We start from the raw sequence: 21,647 nt of genomic DNA, 5'->3' as shown, positions 1-21,647 counted from the left end.
CAGGCAGTCATGGAGCTGCTCTATAGAATCCCCTGCAGTGACATGAGCAACCCACAGGGTTGGATTTGATACAGCCACCGTGGTTGATGATCTCCTGCAGTCCACCCAGAGGAGTTGAGGAGAAACCCAGAGGAATTCACAGGAGAAATGCAGTCATAGCACATACTCTTTGGGCCCTACCAGTGAGCCACAGAGGTGCAAACTTTAGACGACACTGGTTAGAGACAGCCAGAATAAAAGCTCAATAGAGTCCACCAGGGGAGACAAACGTCCAGCCCACGATATGCACTGCTTGCTGGTAGACATCATAAATTAAAGAGTTAGTTGATAACCACCATGAAGCCTCCACCCAAGAATGGTTGTGGGGCAGTTCATGGCATGCACTTTATTTATGCATCTATCGTAAACAAACTCGAGAGTATGCTCAAGCCTGACAAAGAGTAACTCTAGGGGCATGTACAGGAGAGAGTCAGTCATTGTTAATCCTCCTTAGTATCTATCCGGAAGCAACAGAAGTGTAATCCTGTGGCATGCTCTATTTACAGACATCCAGGACCCCGTTGTCACAATCCGTCATGCCAATCATAAGTGCCCTGAAGCATACACCAAAGAGCGGCAGAGGGACAGCCTATGTCGCACACTTGATTTGTTCAGCTATTGTAAAAGAATTGAAGAGTCAGCTCAGGCCTGACAAAGAGTGACCCAAAGGAATGCACAGAAGATACTCAGCCCTAGTTAATGGGATTTGGAATCGATTCCGAAGTGATAGAGGTGCAGTCCATAGGCAGGCACTGGTTACAGACAGCCAGGGCCTCATTGTCACAATCAGCCGTACGAATCCCCAAAAAAGGAACTGGACAAAATGAAACAAAGAAAACTGACTAGTCTGAGATCAATGAGGCTATGGCAACTTCTAGTAAACACTTCACATATAATAAGCGGTATAGTGGAAAGTTTTCTACTGGGTGACCTATTTCCTAAATACTGTATATTAGACCACAATGACTCTTTTTGGAAGCACGGAGGGATATTGAGACAATGTACATCTTTTCACAGGTCACGTTTGATTTTGAGGTAAAGGCCATTTCCTGAAGCAAGATGCACGTAAAACATTACTATTTGGCTAGCTATATTGTTCTGCTTGTATTACTTTTTATTAAGGTCTACAGCACACATATTATATGTCTGTTGAGCACAGACTATTGGCCTGATTACAATGATGAGCGGAAGGCCATCCGACAGCAGCGTTCCGCCCAACATCTGAGGCATATTATGATCCAGGCAGTCCCACCACTGCCTACGTGCGGAATCAGCCTCACCTCCAGCAGGCTCAACGAGACTGTCGGGGCAGAGGGGGGATTGTAATCGCCAAAATGGAGGCAGTGCCTGCTTAGGCATCGCCGTGGGGATTACAATGCACGTTTCCGACAGCCTTTTTTATGTGGGTTTTTCCACTATGAAAAGGCTGTCGGAAAGGGTCTTTTAGGGCCCTAGCAGTGCCTCTGTCACTTTCCAACTCCCTTGAAGGTGGTTGCATCTTAGTGTGGGAAGCATGACCACCGATTCCTTGTCGGGCGGTCCGGTTTCTGACACAATGCCGGTCGGACAGTTATCCGACCCGCATTGTAATGAGGCCCTTAGTTCATAAACCAGCAAAATTAAGCCTAAAATAATCATGTAGGGCCAGTTCTCAAAGGGAGGGTAATGGACACAGATTTTGATAATGAGACAGCTTAACTTATGTCAGTGCAATACCAAAAATGGCAGTACACTTACTTGAAGAATACGTTTACATTATGTTCCTGTTCACAGTGTGTGTAATTTACTAAACTGTGTTCCTGGTTTAAGACAGGCTTACTTCAGCAGGAATGAACATATTTCCACACTAGTGAGTGCCAGTCAGAGTCACTTTCTAAATATCTCAAGCCAGTAAATGAGTAACCAAGGTAACCAAGTTATAGGCGAAAGAGTACAAAAGGGGTTTTGATGTGGAGTAAGAATAGCTAGATCAGGCACGCGTACTTGTAGAACACACTCTGCAATAGACTGTTGATGTATCAGAAAAGAGCCCAGTTCCTTGAAATTCCTTTTAGATAGGGATACTATCAGCGAAATAGTGTGAAATGACAAACACGAGTAGGACACTGCAGTATCTGAACTTGCTTTAGGGCTGTGTGTGGTGGTGGACCTGCTTACTTTGTGAAGCATGGAGTAAAGGAAACATACATATGGAACGTAAAAGAGTATGCAAATTGACTCTTTGTGCTTCACAGAGTAGTGAACTGGCATAAGCTAATGTGAAAAAAGGTACATGTTGCTGTTTTCCTGACTTCAACCTTTGTAGAAGTTTTGATGCCAAGTAGATCAGTGCTGGGGTCTGAATTTCTCAAAGCAATTATCAGTGTAATTCCAGAGGGGTTGGGAGTCACAGTAAGCTCCTTTTTCAAATGTATCATAGATCTACCAGAAATGGAGTAGAATAAATGGGGAACGATTTAAGAAAAGTTGGTAATATTTAGAGATGTGGCAACAAAGATCCAAAGATGGTTAGCATTAAGTCATGCATTTGACAAAGTTTGAGATGGAGAGGAGGTACGGTATGTGGGCTTGAGCAAAATCTCATGAAATGTGCATAGTTAGTATTACATTGATTCTGTGAAGTTTTTTGCCATCACACAGTTGTGCTGTTTCTCATGCAGGAGTCTGCTGTGAGGAGAAAATATCACATTGGAGTCAATAGAAATGCTGCAAGGAGCCATTTTATGTGATCCAGTGTCCTGCCGGTATCTTGTGTGACATTTGCACATGAAGTGTGCCCTCTTGGTAGATTTTCACACAAGATATCATCCAAGCACATTTGAAGCAACACGCATAATTTCTCAAAAATATTGCTTATTTTGCAAAAAATTGCGATTTTACCCGTCCCTAATTGAAGCCTTTAAGAAAAGATAGAGAAGTTGAGGTTATGTGGAAAGCTCAAATACTCAAATAGTATCACTAGTATAGTGCGCATAGTCAAGACATACTCAAGGGAATGTTGGGGTGTCACCATATAACAGTTCCATTAGGCTCACTGTCTAGTACTCCTTGCTGCATCAAATTTCAGTTTACAATATAGAATTATACTGGAGGAGGATAGTTCACTGCTTACGAATGGTCACCCAAATTAAACTTGAGGTCAATGAGGCACTGTCTCCTCAGTCTTTTCCCATAACCCTAGAAAGGTAAAATGTAATACAGAATGACACTTCTTGGCAAAGAAGAGAGTGGCTATTTGATGGCTATCCTCTAGAAGCCCCACCCTTCAGATGTGGACCAAAGACAAAGCTAAATGGGCTCCTGCGAAAGAACAGCATATATGTTGTCACGTTCCACTGCGGCTCCTTCAGGCTTGGGTGATGCACAAGGGTTCCACCTCCAGATGTCCCCGACTCTGGATTAAACACACACAGAGTACAAGGGCAATCAGGCGAGGGAAAGGAATTAGGGCGGGAACAGCGGGGAGTAGAATACCTGCAACAAAAGAAGACACAAAGAAAAGACAGCAAAACAACACTTCTACTCTCATTAGGTCTCACTATAAACGCCTAACGAGTGTGTCTCATCATACATTCCACTGAGCATGCAGCAAAACCATGTAGAGTTGCGTTTCCCCAATGAAGGACACCATAGCTCCTGAACCAAGGCCGATACCGACCATCCATACAATACCTCCCCCTTCTGTCCCAAAACAAACATAGACACCACTGCGCTTTCCTGTGGTTTCTCTCGCTCTATATTCAAAAGGTTGCTCTGTAGTCAATAGTCATAGCAACACTAGCATTCGAACCATGCTAGCGTTAGAATCAACCAAGAATCATGTAATGTTAGATCTATGCCAAGCTTAAGGTCTAGCCCAAGGTCTCCAGACGCTCTGCCTTTCTTCAGGCAATGCTATTCAAGTCTCGCACAGGGCAGCCCCTCCCCTATTCCTTTTGTACCTGTATGGCTGTGAGGGCTCTCTCCCTGAAAAGTACCGCAAGGAAATGCCTCTTACTTCGCGAGGCGGAGGGAGCTCCTCGGTTCCTAAGGGCCGTGTGGAATTAACAGGCGGCGGCGCTTACGTCAGCGCCCCGCGGTGGTTCCCCTTAATACGGGAATCAAGGGTTTCCGAGAGCCGTGCATCTCAGGGCAGAATCTCTAGGCTGCGTTGGAAGCGACCCGGGGTAGGCGTGGTGGCGCTTCCTTTAGCGCCCCGCAGCGGTCTCCCTTGAGGCGGGAACCGCAGGAATCCCCGATCAAGCGTCCTCCGCCGGGCAGTGTCCTCCACAGCTTCCAACAACACAAAGCAGTATAACGCGCACGTATTGGTTCGCGTCTCCGAGAATTTACAGGCAGTGGCCACGCCTTCCTGCAGCCGGGCATTCTGGGTGTTGTAGTTCCTTGTCCGGCTATATTCCCGGTAGGCGCCCATGATCAGCGCCTGACATATGTGAGGTCATAACCGACGATAAAATGGAGGAGGAACATCTGGTATGGGCCAAAATGTTACAGGAACTGACCACAATGGTCGATGTTCAGAATGCCTCCACCAAAACGGCTGAGAATCCTGGGGACTGATCCGCCTGGGCAATGGGGGTGAGGGGAGCTCGTGAGCAGCAATGGGATTGTTGGACCCTGTTGGATTCTATTGCTGCCTCGTACCTCTCCTGTATGTTTTTGTAATATGTGCTTGCATGTACTTCATTGCGGAATTGTATATGTCAGAAGTGACTGTATGCCTATGTTGTATCCTTATGTTGTCCTTTTAAAAATGAAAGTAAACATTTAAAAAAAACAATCAGTTTAGATAGTAAGCTCCACATTTGGACACAATGAGCATATGGCACAGGTTGTGTTTAGATTGTATTCTTTCTTAGTACACTGTGGGAGCCTTTAGGTTGTTAACCCCCTGCTTTAAAGAGTTCTGGGATAAACTGAAAAAGATAATATATGTACACATTTAATGCCTGAATCTATGTATAATTATTCTTATATTGTGCATAATGTATTCATGTTTTAGCCTTATATCCATCATGTGGAGTTTACTTATTAACATTGTCCTTTCAGGTATAATTTCAGTACTGGTGGCACTGATGGCTGGAAAAGCAGAGGTCAAGTTCAACCCAGAGAGGATATGTCCAGAGGAAATCGCACAATTAATTGAAAATATGGGCTTTGGAGCAACAGTCATGGAAGATTATACTGCATCAGATGGCAGTATCGACCTTGTGGTGAGTATGTCAGACGTTCAAACACATATGACTTAGAGAGAGGAAATGAATAAATAAAGTGCTGTGTAAAAACACAAATAGTTTAATTTTTGCATTTAGTGTCAACTGTGGTTGTTTTCCATTTACAAGAACCCATTTATATTGGGTAACATAAAAGAATCCTAGAGGGCCACCAAACATCAATAGAGGGCCTGGTCTCATTTGCTATACTGCTACGCTAAAAAACAAGTACATTTTAAATAAAGTGGTACTGACCTGAGGACATACAAGCCTCTCTATAGGCACCCCTTAAGATACCTGTTTATTCTGCTGAAGGACAGTCATCCATATGCAAGTGCCCAGGAATTCACAGAAATACTAGCACTCTCTACACCTACTGATGGTGAACATTTCCTTACTTGTGAGTTACTGAGATTATTATGAACTGTATGTACCAGATAGCAATGGAGAACTTTTGTGGAGATGCCAGTCATGTGCTCCCCCCACCCAATACATCCAAAGAAAAATAAAATTTTCTACATTTAGAGTTTTTAAATTATTGCTATAATATTACTAAAAAATGGTACGTGTCATGTACAAAACAAGAGTTATAGCAGTAACTTAATCAAACAACAGACATTAAAAGGCTGCAGCACTTTCCCAATGGGTACAACACACCTAGGGCGTTTAGTATGGATTGTTTCTTAATTACTAGAGACAAAAAAAAAAGTATTTGTTCATCGGAAAAAAAATATTTTAGACCATCCTTCCATAACATTTCGTCCCTTAAAATGAACACAACACATTATCACAAACGTAAATAGAGGGATTAAAATAAAATTGTGCAATACTTTTATTCTTAATGCTTGGTGAAATGAAGGCAAATGTAAAGGCAATGAGAAAAATGAATTTGACATTAACACCACAGTAACATGCTTTAACTGAGCCCTTTAATCCATATAAATATATATTACACAGAAGGCATCAATGCCCATGTAGGTAAGTTTGAGACAAAAGTCTATAGGAAAATATATTTTTGTACTTATTGTTAATTATGTTGCTCCCCACCCCTTTCAGAAATCTGAACAATCTTTTGAAAATAATAAATTCAGGACAATCCCTTCCATATACTTAAACTTGGCTCAGATTGGTCAAAGGCCTTAGATGTATATCGGAATGTGTGTCCAAACATATTTTTCTGTTTTAAGTTGGAAATACTAATAAGCAACTTTCTCACCAACAACAACAAAAAATTGATGAGTGGAGCCTTGTGGTGTTAGTTTTCATTTGATGACTTTCTTTTTTTGGTGTATTTGTATTCACCTATTTTGAAGTTGTACATGAAAGAGTAAGTGTCCATTGATTATGCACAATCTATGATATATCTGTTACATCTTACATCAGGAAAAACTTAAAGGACAGATCCAATCAATCCAATTTTTTGCAGATTCAGAAGGAAGAGTTGTGACTGACTACATTCTTTCTTACCCGAAAGCAAGGTGTGTTTTGGGCTTGTCACTCCCCCCACACAAAGGCCATGCCAAAGGGACAGAGAGGGTTAACCGTGCCCTCCACATACCTACCTACGATTTTTAGAAGCCCCCTAGCCTTTGTTGTCACTTTTAATGGGCTCCTAACAAAAAATCCATCCATGAAATCTAAGATGATCAAAAACTTTAATCATTTACCACTCTCTATGGTTCTCCGATGGACCTTGCTGTTTGCTGAGAGGGGTGGGATATAAAGGGTTTCAGCAGTCATCCAATGAGGACCAGGAACTGGACAACTATACTACAAATTAGAAATCAAACGCATTTAAATTACTCTCAACACAATGTTATAAAGATATAAAATCAATACTGCAGGCCCAAATCTCCTGAAGAGACGTAGGTGAGTAAAAATCATACACACTAAAAGTTCAGATAATGCAATACAGAATAGCAGCATTATTATTTGGTGTCCTGAAATCTCCCTAATCCGATCACCTTTAGTAATTAGTAACATTTAAATTGAAAATGCTCATTCACTTTAAGTGGATAAATCATGATAACTGAGTCAAATTTAGTTAATATATTTTAGTTAATCAGATCTTTTAGCAGGATAAGTGCATCAAATAGGAAATAAAGCATTTAGTAGACAGATCAAATACCCAAAGCTCACAAGTTCAGGAAAGGGCATGAAATGCTGGTTCTAGTGGTCCCAGAAGGGAAGGACCACTGAGCGCATGCAGCCTATGTGCTACTTGGGAAAGGAAGCCAATTCAGTTCGTATTGAGAAGTCATCATCAGTCAGTTCATAATTTGCCTGCACTGAGAACAGCAGCTATCTGTCACCACCATCAGCTGCACGAGAGTCTCTTCTCCAAAAATTAAATCTCAAGAATTCCCCAATACTTTCTCATCAGGCAATATTATTCTCTTAGCATTTCCGGGAATGACACCTCCTGGTGTCACCTCATCTGATCAGACCACTCAGTCCATTGGTCATTTCATGTGGAATGTAGATCGGGTGTCATAAGCCACAAAATGTGTGAAAATAGGTGGAACCATTATGCAGTCCTTCAGTCATCCTGTTATATGAAACGGTGAACAATGCCCCTTTAGCTAGAGCTTGTAGTAAAAGTTCAAAAGGGCATATTCCCAGGCAGCTGTGCTGAAAGTAGTAACATAAATGTTACAAAGTCTTTATATAATGCATGAAAATCTCAAGGCTAGAAAGAACTTGATACAGTCAACTGTTACATCAAGTGATTTTCTCATACTCAGCGTGCTTAGCAAAGCAGAAATCTTCATGAGTACTCATTTGCAAATGTTAATTTAGGCTAATATAACGCAGAATATTTATATCATACATTTACCAAAGCATATAGAAGTCAAAGATCTAATATAATTTCTGATGCACTTGAGAACATTTTAGTATGATCAAAATTAATTCAAGTAGAAATAGGGTACTACTTCGTGTTAAAAGTACCAACATGTAAATGCACTTAAACATATAGATAAACATATTCATTTTAAGCAATTATTATTAGCACATGTGTAAAGAACGTTTTATGAAAGTCTCACTAATGCATCTTTTAGTACAAAGGTGTAGCACCTTTTTTCTTTTTTTGTAATTTCTTGCACACATTATCACACATATAAATATTGTTATAAAATTCACTATCAATATTAGGATTAATAATACTATTTCATAAATCTCATTTATTATTCTATTATATAAATGCAAATGAAACTAATTAGAGTTAAACTCAATAACGTGAAAATTCACTATGCACACATTTCTAACTCACGTTAATGGAACAAGATTCTTTTCTTTAATAAATCACAACCTATGTTACTTATACATTTAATATCATTTAAACTACTCTTTTTCAGCATGCTTTTACGATGCGGTAACTAATATTGTTTGTTTTCATTATTTTCTATAACATTGCACGTTTATTTATTTTTCTCTCAAAAAGTGTCATGTCCAGTTTTTGCTCATCTTTAAAGTGTAAATGTAAATTCCGCTCTATCACGTTCTATAAGGGCAGGAGAGTGTTATTCCTGGAGCTGCTTCCAACCCTCCTCCATATCATTTACCCTGTCTTGCCCCTGGGTCAGATGGGTGTTGCTTTGCTCCCTTAGGCCTCCCTTGCTCACCATGACCCCTGATCCCCCTCCCACAAGGACCCCCATTGACCAAACGCAGGGAAGAGAGCCACACAACACATGGAGTGTGTCTCACAGACCCTGAGTCATGATACTGCTGTGATCATAACACCAGGCAGGTATCAGATGCACCAGTCTGCAATGGGGGCAAGACATAAAAGCTATAAAAAAAAGTTGCTCTGTAGAGCATCTGAGTTTAAAAATGTGCAGTAATTCATCACTAAAAGAGATTAGGTATACAACACCTTTGTTTATTACCAGTGTTTTTTACTTTTAGTGCTCTATGGGGAACATATGCCTCAACGGGCAAATGACTGTGAGATTTTCTTTGCTTAAAGGCAATGAAAGGTGCATCCAAATCTACCTGAAGGTCTCATGCCCGGAAAACTTCACCCATCTATCCTACTTCCTGAATAGAATTCAAGCTTCCCTGGTGGTCTAGTGGCAGAGCACCACTGCTCTGCTGCTAGGGCTGCCCCTCTGCCCCTCTGCCTCTCTTTTCTGCTTTTGCCTTTATTTCTGCTCTGTTTTCTTGATTCTGCTTCTGCCTTTATTCTGTTTTTCCTCTTCTTTTTCTTTTCCTTCTTTCACTTTTTTTGCCGCCCTCTACACTGCTGCTGTAGTCCCCCGCGGCCCTACTCCCTCCAGTGACCCTTCCCGCTCCCACATTCCCTGCCTCCTAGCTGTCCAGCCTCCCGCAGCACTACTTAATGGTGGCTGCTGCGCAGCCGTGCGCAGTAGGCACGCCAAGGGCATGCCCGTCTGCGCCCGTCCACGCGTGGACCATGCCCAGCGCCACGGACCCTGGTTCTCGGATTCTCCACCAATACGATGCAAGTGCCCTCCTCGCCCTCAACACAGGACGCCACGTCGACTGCCAACTAGCAACTCTGAAGGACACCCAAGGACCCTTCACCTCAGGCAATCCCCGTCAATGACCAAATTCAAGAAGAATCTAAAGACCTGGCTCTTTGACTGAACCCAGACAGGGCAGCATTCCCCCCCACACCCTTCCCCCTAGCGCCTTGAGACCCTCTCTGGTGAGTATCTGCACTGTACAAACCGCTGATTGATTAGTTGATTGATTAATTGAAGCTTGGATCGCAAACAACCACTTCAAAATAAGTCTAGAGAAAACAGAATTTCTTCTCATCCCTCCTAAGAAAGCTATCTCTTCATTCCAATACTGGATGGATCACGTCCTGGACATTAAAGGTCACGCACCATCACTCAGAATGCCAAATCTTTTGGTTTCACCCTCAACAGCTTTCTTAATCTCCAGAGCCATATCTCCTCTATGGCTAAGAGTGCTAGGTTTGGGGAATCTGGAATCTCGTCCCAGCATAAGACCTTAAATCGGTTGTCCTGGCGCTCATTATCTCCAGATTTAAGTAAGGAATTGCACTCCTTTCCAAAGTCCACTTAGGTCCATTCATAACAGTCCTACATGCGGCAGCTTGCTTCTTGACTGGTCACAAGAAATTCACTCACATCTCCCCCATTCTGTGCTCCTTTCAGTGGCTTCCCGTAGAGGCGAGAGCTCAATTTAAAACTGCCTAAACCACTCATAAAGCTATTCCCTCCTCTTTTCCCTTGTACCTCTCTGAGAAACTGCACATCTCAGGCATCAGCCGAGATTCAAGAAACGTTCAACTGCTCCTCGTCGAAACACCACCTTCAAGCAATAGCAATACATGAACCAGTCCTCTGAAGTGCCACAAGAATCTAGAACTTCCTCCCACCGATCCTCCACCTGACCACATGTCATTTCACCTTCAAAAAATACACAAGAGCCCTTCTTTCTGAATGACACCTGGCCTAAATCGCTCCTCATGCTCCCTCCAGTTGCACTCCAACCTCAACTTGCTCCATCGATTCATGATCCTCACATGGTACTGTACCACCTACTTCTCAATGCTATGTCTTGCTATGAATATGTGTGAAGCGCTCTACCTCCCAGAAGAGGCTAACCTGGTGATCATTCCACCTTTAATATACATGTGTATTTGTATTTGTTATTGATATGTTCTGGCTTTATTGTGAAGCACTCTGATGCCTCCGGTCCATATCTGAGTTATATAAAATCGCATAGTTAAATAAATAAATACCCACCCTCTGAGACATAGTACAGCCTATCACCATTTCTGATCAATAATGGCTGGGTCTATTGAGTCTGATTGACACTTGTGGCCTTTGATGCTCATTATTGGCGGAGACCAGGAATGTTTCTCTTCTGCATGCGCCATTGTTCTTTATAACTGCAGAAAGCCCATGATGCTCATTAACCCACATGGGTGTTGAAGCTCATTGCTACCACTCTGTCAGGGTTTCACAGAACTGGATACTGATGATGGCCCCATACCTTCCCTACACTCCTGTCCTGATGTTGTAATAACTCATGTGGAGTAGAGGGGTCATAGAAACAGCGAGAGTGAGACAGCGCAACCCATCCTTCTATCTCGTGGAGCACTGGATAACGGCTCTCTCATTGGTTCAGATAATCACAGTAGGTGTGCTCGGACATTGCAAAAGGAACATAATGGAAACGACCAAAGGCCAAAAAGCCACTATTGTTTCAGGCATGTTGTAGTCAATAGCACACAGACTAAATAACTTGCTGGGTTCCACTGCAACAATAATAATCGCAAGCCATAAGGGAGGACCTGCATTCCTACCCTGCACCCAGGCAACTTGTGACTGAAGGGAAATCAGGGGCCAGTGCACAGATAAAAAGCTGAAGACAGGAGAGTGCCCAAATCGGAGCGCCTCCAGGAACCCAAGCTAGAGACAATAAAAGAGGAAAACAGAAGAAAACAGTGTTGTGGATTTGGAGGCCAGGAGGGAACTTAACCGACAGTGAAATGCCAGAGACAACCAAGGCACATTGCTAGACGCCATATTTCTGTTTTGCAGTTTTCTTATATTGCTCCTGCTAATCTCGCCTGGGAAGGCCATGTGACAACCTGGCAGTGGCCCTGCCCCTTCAGCGGGAGTGTTTGTAGTTTTTATCCCTGCAATGCAAACTCCATTTCTCCCTTCTTCATACCCTCCAAGTTTTATATCAAAGAGGCCAAGTTGTACTCCTGACTCACAGCTGATGCATTCTGACCACTTTTCATAACTCTTAAGGATGCACAAGGGCTCATGGTGTGCACACAAAGAGACATATGATCATGTTACAGTTAGTTATGTTTTTCTGCTCATAAGATATTGCCATGTGATCACTGATGAGATCACATATGGTATCACCTGTGACATAATCTCTAACATCACTGTTGTGGAAAGCTATTATATCATTAAATGGCTCCACAGTGATATCAAAACATGCATGACTAACAGTTTTTGAAGGCACAGTCTGCCAGCCTTTATCCTCTTACAAAACCAGGATTATTGCCATAAGTACAGTCCATACATGCAGCATGGTCTTCATTAATAGAATATATAGTTACAACTTTGACCAAACACCCCTTCTTCAAACTGCATGACTCATTGGACAATAGCCTTTTAGACTGGCCTAGATTTAAAACTCTGAACAGTAAATACTCATAAAATAAACCACAGTTGGTACTTTATCCTCTATATTGTACCTACAGGTAGCACTTGGTGTAGATATTCCTAGCTCCCAGTGGATACAGTACTCAAGATGTGGTTTTCGGTGGCACTTAAAAAAAAAGCTGCTTTACCAGATAAAATAAAAACGGACTCATTTATTGACCAGACCATACACATTATCTTTAACCTTATTACCAAATGGGAAAGCACTTACATTTTGCCTCTTTCTCTCTCAAAATGTGTGTAAATTTCAATACATCCTAAACATTTTAACCATCTCCCCACTTTTTAACACATGGAGTCAATTTTGTGAGGTTGATATTATTATGCAAATAGAACATCCTTGAATCACCCTAAGTGGTTTTACTACTTCGCCTGTAAATTAAGTGTGCACAATGTTAGGTTAAGATTACTATATCCCTCTATCATGGACACCAATCCATTAGTATCTAGAACATGTTATGATAGCATAACAATTCATTCACACTCTAACATCCCCACTTTTCTCGCTCTTGTCAGCTGTGGTGTTGAGTTATTTTGAATTTCTTAGGGGTATTCAGTGGTGTCTTAAGTCATTTTTTGCGATCGCTTAACGTGCACACACGCTACAGAGCACATTATACATTTTGAAAACACTGACGTCTTTGTTGATATAATTGGCAATATCATCTGTTGTCATTTGAGATGTGGTGTGATGTGTGAAGGCATGATTAGTACATGGCAGGAGTTTGAAAAATGGTCAGTTTAGCTAACCTTAACTTGCCAATTTCAATGGTTATTAGGTTTTTGTCACCATAAAGTCACTTTTACAGAATTTCCACAAGGAATTTCGCAGGTTCTTTTTAAAACAAATGTTAATTTCTTTTGAGCAGAAAAAATTATTTAGCCTTAAAACTTGTTCAGTGAACTTTTTCATCCACCACCTGTGGACCTCCCCTCAACCTGTGTCTGATATTGCGGAAGTGGATGAAGGGATAAATTCACCAGTAGAATCCACTCACTGTAATTTCTTTCCATTTAGAGGGTAAGTAAAAATGAATCCCCGACATGACTACCTTAGTAACACCCTTATGTGTTCTATAATATATTTTGTTTATGAAAATAGATTGTTTCCCACTTATAAATTGTGTGCCTTTCTTTCCTTTCGTGAATTTTTTCTCACTAATTGCGCATTGAGAGGACTACTTTTAACCCCTTTTCCAGTAATATTTTATTGTATTGAACTATTCCCCAACAGAATCATCATACAATATATAAATAAATTAAGCCTGGATTCTGAGGGTACCTGATTTAACCCGTGTATGTATAATTACCTTGTGATATGAGCCTCAGCTAAGGCAAAACTGAAAGACATCGTTTTGGCACTTCTTGTATGAACAGGCACCTACAAGCAAACAAAAATGTGATTTTCAACCTGAGAATATTCAAATACATCATGAAAAACAATTCCCAACTGTAGGAAAGTAGGATCTGCTTGCATGGTTACCCCCACTATTTACTGGCATCAGTATGTTTTTTTGACTAGTCTGTCTGGGATCCTGCTGAGCAGTGACTATGCTTACTCCCTAAATTTGACATGGTAAGTACTTCTGTACCTCCACAATTGGTTACTGGTGTACCCCTGTAAGTCACAAGTATATGGTACTAAGGTACCCAGGGCATAGGTACACCAGGGGTCTCCCATGGGCTGCAGCATGTATTATGCCACCCATGAGAGACCACTCAAACTGTGAATACAGGCCTGCCATTGCAGGCTGTATAAGTTGGTGCTAGCACCGCTTACAACAGATATACGTTTTCTTATATCTGAGGTCACTACCCTTAACCTCTTGCGTGCCCCGTCCTTTCCCCGCCCTGTGCCGGGCTTTCTATTAGCGGGCGGAGTTCATGACGAGATGGTCTCGTCATGGGCACAGCGCAACCGCGGCCCATGACGAGACCATCTCGTCATGGGCACTGAAGGGGTTAACACCAAAAAGTCACCCTTAAAGCAGATCTTTTAATCCTGAAGGAAGGGTGCTGTCCTGTAAGGGTGAGGGTGCCCCTGCATGAGCAGGATATCCCATCAAACCCTGGAGTCGATTCTCCAGGCTTTGTAAGTGCAGTCAGCCATTTTGATACATATAGTGGCCATGCATCATTACGCAATGGCTAACTATATAGTGACTGTGCCAAACCTGGGCATGTTTGGTATCACACATGTTGGAATCATACCCCAACACCGTTACCAGTGTTGGAGGTATGATTCCATACACTGAAGGGCTCCTCTGTCCAGCCCCCACTACTCCAGGTAACAGCCTTCCAGGGTCTGCCAGCATACTAATGCTGTTGCCGTCCACAGACATGATTCTGTCCTCCTGCTGCTGAGCTGAGCTCAAGCAGTGGAAGGTAGAACAATAGCTTTCCTGTCACAGGGAGGTGAGACCATCTCCCAAACAGGACTGTATGGGCCTGAGGTGGGGGCGCTTGCCAGCACCACCAGACTGCTTTGAAGGGCACACTTTGTGCCCTCCTTGTATACTCTAGTTAGAAGTAGTTCTGAGAGCCCTGGGCTCCCGCTCTGGCACGAAACTGGACAAAGGAGTATACTCTCCTCTGTCCAGCCGATCCTCTGGGAGGGACCCCCGATTCCCCCCCTTTCTTAGGGTAAAAAAGGGCTTACCTGTGGGTGAGTTCTCAGATTCGTCATTGGACAAGACCCAAGCCTGAAACCACATCACTCTTCGACCGTCTGGACACTTGGACTTCTCGCCTGGAACTGAGACTGCATCAAGGAAGACTTCTGCTGCTCCCGGTCTCGCTGTGCTGCAAGTCTTCTTCGTCGTCTGTGTCGGTGCTTCTTCCAGGATCTTCAACAGACCTGTGGGCAACAAGGACACCCAAAGTAATCTCCCTTGGAGTGAATGAGTCAGTCCTGCATCTGCAGGCAACGCAATGAAGATGACCAGTCTGCTGCGCCAGAATTCCCACGGACTTCGAAAGGCTCAGAAACACAGGTGGTGGTTCTGCAACTCCTTCGAGGTCTGACCTGTCATCTCTGCAATTTTGAGGCCAGTATCCCTCGTCAGTACCGAACCCCTGTGCACTGTTTTGACTGGCCGTTGACAAAGCTTGTTGGCTCTGTACTCCAGAGATCTTTGTGGTACGAGAAGCTCCAGCCAAGGTCACCATTATCACTCCTGCATCTTCCGTCATCGGTGGTCATTGCTCTTCCGTGCTCCCTGGTCACCTCCAAATGGCATTGACTCTGTCCCCTCTGCTTGCAGGTTCTTCCCTTCAAGAATCCACCTTTGGATTCCACCAGACTATTGCACAGGTGTTCGCCAGCGGCATCTTTTCTAAAGTCCTCCATTGTGGTCTACGACGGTTTCCGACGTCACTTCACACCTATGCACCTGGCTTCACTGGAGTAGGTATCCTGGTTCCTGGGGTTTCCACGGGTGGGGTGACTCTCCAGCCTTCCGTCTTTCACAGGGTTTCTTCAGGGTCCACTGGGAAGGGTTCTTCTTCTTCAAAACTGCAACCACCACTTTCCAGTTGACTGCTTTTGAGTATGAGGCCATGTTTCCACTCTGCACACATCTCCATGGGTACCTATGGTCTTACCTTGGGTGGGTCATTAAGTCCGCAGCTCTTCTGAGTGTCCTGGGCCAAGTCCCGACTTCGGTTGCAGTTCGCAGTCCACTTTCTTAGTATATGGTTTGATCTCCCCCTGGAGACCACTGTGTATTGTGCTTACTTACCTCTTGCATATGAAGTATTCCAGTGTATTTGTGTTGATTTCTCCAGGTAGGAGATATGCCACTGTGTTAGTCAGTGTTGTGTACTAAATAGACATTTTTTGTAACTACACTGTGTAGTTGTTTTACATTTAACCTACACTACAGGATTAACCCCTTGCGTGCGCATGACGGAACCACGCCGTCATGAGCCATGGGCGGCGTGTGCTCATGACGGCGTGGTTCCGTCATGCTGTGGCCGCTCCGCCCACGCGTCGCTGATTCCCCGCCTGTGCGGGCGAAATAAAGAGTGGGCGAAGTCGTGATGGAACCACGCCGTCATGAGCACAGCTCGCCCGTGACTCATGACGGCGTGGTTCCGTCACGAGCATGGCGGCGCCACGCTCACCCCGCACCCCCCCAGCGCCGCGGCGGAATTTGCGCCGCGGCGAAGGGGTTAAATGTGGTAAAAAAAGCTGCTTAACACTCCTTCTGAACTAAGCCTGAAGGATGCTCTCCTCAGCTACCACTTAGAGAGCTTTCAATGATTGTCTGAGATGACTAAAATCACCATAAAGGTTATCTTGATTAGTGCAAAGTGCTTCACTTAAATAAGTGTGCACCATATACTAAGCCACCCTCCTACACCATCCTGCCGAAGCACCTCTACACCACAGCGAAGACAAATGCTGGTGAAACACTTCGACTACTTAGCAATGGTCAGCACCGGGTGCAGTAAACATTTTACTGTTGGCACATCGTGCTTTCCCAGCCAGTAGATGCTCACATAGAGCAATACAAGCAGTTGTTCATTTTAGAGGATTTTGTTTGCTTGAATTAAGAAATAACAACCCCCCCAAAAAATCTAAAAATAAAAAGCTGTGATATTTACTCCAAAAAATAAAACCCTTCCTGTTCTATTTATTTTCCTTTTTTTGAAGTATAAAGTGCTCTCCATTCGAATAATTCATTATAGTTGTTATTATTATTATTGTTTTATTATTATTATGATGATGATTCTTCTTCTTCTTCTTATATTATTATTATAATTATTATTATTATTATTATTGTTTTATTATTATTATGATGATGATTCTTCTACTTATATTAGTATTATTATTATTATTATTATTATTGTTTTATTATTATTATGATGATGATTCTTCTTCTTCTTATATTATTATTATTATTATTAGTAGTAGTATTGTTTTATTATTATTATGATTATGATTCTTCTTCTTATTCTTATTCTTATTATTATTATGATACTATGGCTTTCACTACAGAAACCATAACCCTAAAACAATCCAAGAGTCGGTTGTAATCTGTGGCTTGATGCTATCGCCCTTGCTCAGCACTGTGCAGAAAAGTGTGTAAAAAGCAACGACTCTTAAGCATATATGTCCTAAAAGTGAATTCTATGAGCCATTTGGCCTAGCTGTGGGCAACTAGTATTCTGTGTGGGGGTTGGCCATATGGGTTATCTTCTGATCATGCACTTCGACCTTGCACATCTGGGGATGGCCAGCCCTGCACATAGACACTCTTATGACAACCCTCCTGCAGATTGGATTTCGTTGTTTGCAGCAGGGCTTAGGCTCAAGGTCCGGTGTAGATATGTGATGTCATATAAAAGCAGGATATCAATTTTAGAAAAAGTTCATTGAGGGTGCGGGTCACATAGGCACATCACTGGAGAGTTGGAATATGGCTGCAAAACAAATCCCTTTTAAATCCATTGATTGTTCCTTCCAAACTTTCCTTTGTTGACATCCCTCTCTGTGACGCTGCTGAATGGATGCAATTTATTGGCCTCAAATGTTCCATCATGATGATGACTCCGTCTGATTCTAGAACACTTGGCAGAAACATCGACTGATATTCACCCTCCGATCGCTAAAACAAACGTTTTAACACAGAACAGTTTTTTATTTTAATATTGGCTACACTTGTTTTCTTACACAGACGCCGCTCTGGTAATTTGTTATGTTTAAATAGATTAATCAGGTTATGAAAATTGATTGAAGTTTGTTTGCATGCAAATCCACAGGGAACATTCTTTTTGGTACATTGTATACCACACATATTTGTTTGAAATGTATCCTGCTAGGGCAATCTTGCAACACAAAAGTAAAAAAACTTGTTTTTGAATATGTTAAATGGAACAGGTTAAAATGATTGCAACCCAGTAGTCGTATGAGGTAATAAGACTATTTTGGGGATCTTCTCAGCAGAAAAGGATATCTTTTTACCGTTATTCCCATTGCATAATCACTTTTCACCAAGTGCTGCCTTGCGACATGTGGTCTTTAGTAGGTTGACAATTTGGTCTGATTTACAGGAGCGGGATCCAGCAAAAGCAGATAAAATATATATACAATTTGTCAAAGCAGATTCCAACCTACAAAGTTTTAAAATCCAATGATCTTGAAGATAATATGTTTCATGAGACATCCCCTATTCTCATATGGTTGGAAAGCATGTTACAATACTTGCTATTTATTCAAGTTAGACATTTGTTGTACATTTAACAAAAATATATTTTACCAGATGTCAACATCCATCTCACAAAAGCATTAGGAGAGTAACAAGCGATATTTGTTTTTTTAAAGTATTTTTGAAGAAACACTCTCATGAAAGCACAGTGTTTTCTGTTTACATTTATATCCATTCAGTTCAACCATTTCAGACCCCCATATTTCCCAGTATTTACAGACGGTCAAAAAAATGAAGATCCCCTTTGCACTATGTTTCCTGCTTGCAAAATATCAAGTGGAAACACAGAAATTGAGCGAGCTGATCTTGTCATATCTTTTTACTGCTTACATAAGGAGAGCAATAGAGAAGTTAGAACTCACTTTCCACATTTGAAGAGTTAAGAAAGTATCAGAGACATGTAGCAAATGTGGTGCAAAATCAGTTTGCTTATTGTTATGCCTTGTCTAAATATTTATGAGCAGTTATTTGGCCTATAATAAGTTTAGTACAAAACTTGTGGACTCCATTCTTTGTAGCAAAAGCAGACACATTGGAGAAAAATGGAACTTCACAAAGGTTTGACTGGTGCAGAATGTTACACATCTCCAATTAATAGTTTTATGAATAACAATGCATGGGCTGCCATGTTGAGCTCCTTTAAACCTAAATAGATCCTATTCTTCTGATATTTACAGTTTCTCTGTCTAAACATCACTCAAAAGCACAAGGGTGCTGCTCAGTGAACATACCCCTAAAATGCAAACATTCCAAAACCTGTGTCAAAGGGCTGCAAAAATATATGTACTCCATACATAAATAATCACCCTCCTGTACCTGCCTGGTTTTCTATACACATATCTCTCTGGTTTGCTGGACACAGTTGACATTTTTGTATTGTTTGCACTATTATCTTGTCACCAAATTTAAACCTAAAAATCCTTGCAAGATATGTTAGTTAAAATAAGTGACCAAATTAAAATTTGATTGCAACGCTGCCCTCTGATTGGTGCAAAGGGCAAATAGGAATGCCAAGTGGGCTGACAGTCTTAGCCATTTCTTTGATTTTAATTGATTTAATAAGGGTTTTTTGTAAAGCATAGTGAGCATTAGGATATGTACGTTTCTCAGGCGTGTAAGAAGTCTGTTGCGTTTGGCTAGCAGTGAAATGCAGGTATTGTTTGTGTGAAAAACCAGAAGTCTTGCATTATATGTTGAAAATATTCATTTAATGTTTTTATAATTCTCTCCTCTAGCTGACTGGCATGGTGTCTGCATCATGTGCCAATACTATTGAATCCAGGCTGACCAGAACCAATGGCATTGTAAATGCAATTGTAGCACTTGCCACCAACAAAGCTCATGTGCAGTTTGATCCTGAAGTTATTGGCCCACGAGATATAATCAGAATCATTCAGGTAAGTCATAGAATAAAATGATCACATGTTGATGATGAAAATATCATAAGCTTTAAATTTGAGACTCCAATTGCCAGAGAGCCTAATGAAATATGTTATTAATGCAGAGAGCAGTAGGTCACAAATACACCTTTCTTATGGTCAATGACTGCTACTTGACCTGACCTTTATAACACAACCTGTCTAGCAGTTTGACTGGGCAGATTTACTTTTCTAACTCTAGTCTCATAGGAGATTTAGTGATAAAGCTGAGGGGTGGTGTTAGAAATGGGATTTTTGGTAGGCTAGGGCATGTGCCAAAGCAAGGCAGAAACCACCACTCTAGTCAGGATAAGGGAGTTACACTCCTAAAATAACCCCTGCTCACCCCCTTCGTAGCTTGGCACGAGCAGTCAGGCTTATCTTAGAGGCAGTGTGTAAAGCATTTGCACATAACCAACAGTGATACAGTGTAAGCAGAGTGTAGAAAAATATCCAATATTTTTTATATACTTAAGACAAGACCTAAAACGATAAAAATCCACAATACAGTACTTAAAGATCTTCGATTATCAAAATATGCTTGAAAAACAGTTCCTTGATGTTGATAGCTCCAACTGGGGCTATCACGGTGTCGTAAACAAACAGATCCAAACAGTTCTGGCTGACCGCGGTGTCACGGGCTAGCTATGGTGTCGGGAAGACCCACAAACAGTACCTTTTAGAAATGCAAGGCATCGGCCACCTCTCGTTGAGCTTCTAAAAGCACGGCGTCTGCAGGCGTCAGTTCCGGAGGCCAGTGCAGGAGTCGTTGGGGCCCTCGAAGTCACACGCATTGCAGATTGATCTCCTCTCTGGTGGACTCAGGAGTGCTGGCGTCCGCAGGCGTTGGGTGCTGCGGTGCGAAGTGCAGCAGTGTGGCGTGCGGTGCCCTCAGGTCGCGGTGTGAGCAGTGGCTCGGTGGGAGCCTCAGATGGCATCGTTGGTGAGACCAGGGTCGCGGTGCGAGGTGAAAGCGGTGCTCGTTGCAGTGCTGGCAGGGCACGGTGCAAGCAGCGGCGGCGTCGTTGCTGAAGGGCTGTTGTCGGCTGACGAACTGGAGTCGATGGTGCCGGCGTCGGTAGGCCAAGGCTGTGGTGCGGGATGAGAGTGGTGCATCGTGTAACTTTACAAGCGGTGCCCTCGAACCGCGGTACAAGCAGCAGCGTCGATTTCGGCCTGGAGCGGCATCATCGGGGATACCAAGGCGTCGTTGTGAAGCGAGGCGGTGCGAAGTGCGGTGCCCACATGTTGTGGTGCGATCAGTGGCTCGGTGGCGGCATCCACAGGCATCGTCGGTGGGACCAGGGTTGCGGTGCGGTGTTGTGACGGTGCCCTGTGCGGTGCCTTCAGGTCACGGAGGCTGCAGCAGCATCGTAGATGCCGGCGGGTTGCTTTTCTTCTGTTGCAGCACAAAACACACAGTCCCCGCTGCTGAGGTTAAAATAGCTTGAAGTCTTTGCTGTTCCTGAGACCTCTTGAACAGGGGGCAAGCTCTACCTCAAGCCCTTGGAGAAACTCTCAAAGTAGATTGCAGAAAGTTCAGTCCAGTCCTTTCACTGCCCAAGACAGAAGCAGCCA

General features: G+C 42.7%; 1 protein-coding gene across 4 annotated transcripts in view; it reads left to right on the top strand.

Moving 5' to 3' along the window:
• The window catches only part of ATP7B (ATPase copper transporting beta), a 479,681-nt gene that overhangs the window by 243,128 nt on the left and 214,906 nt on the right, over nucleotides 1-21,647 (top strand). For all 4 annotated transcript variants that reach the window (XM_085621784.1, XM_085621786.1, XM_085621783.1 and 1 more), the window contains 2 exons: nucleotides 5,089-5,252; nucleotides 19,887-20,048. In XM_085621784.1, coding sequence (XP_085477910.1) covers nucleotides 5,089-5,252; nucleotides 19,887-20,048 — 326 coding nt within the window. The remainder of the gene's footprint in view (nucleotides 1-5,088; nucleotides 5,253-19,886; nucleotides 20,049-21,647) is intronic.

This window comes from Triturus cristatus, chromosome 8, assembly GCF_964204655.1.
Source record: "Triturus cristatus chromosome 8, aTriCri1.1, whole genome shotgun sequence".
Classification (NCBI taxonomy): Eukaryota; Metazoa; Chordata; class Amphibia; order Caudata; family Salamandridae; genus Triturus; species Triturus cristatus.
Note: the sequence above shows the minus strand (reverse complement) of the source record. Positions and strands in the feature narration are given on the sequence as shown.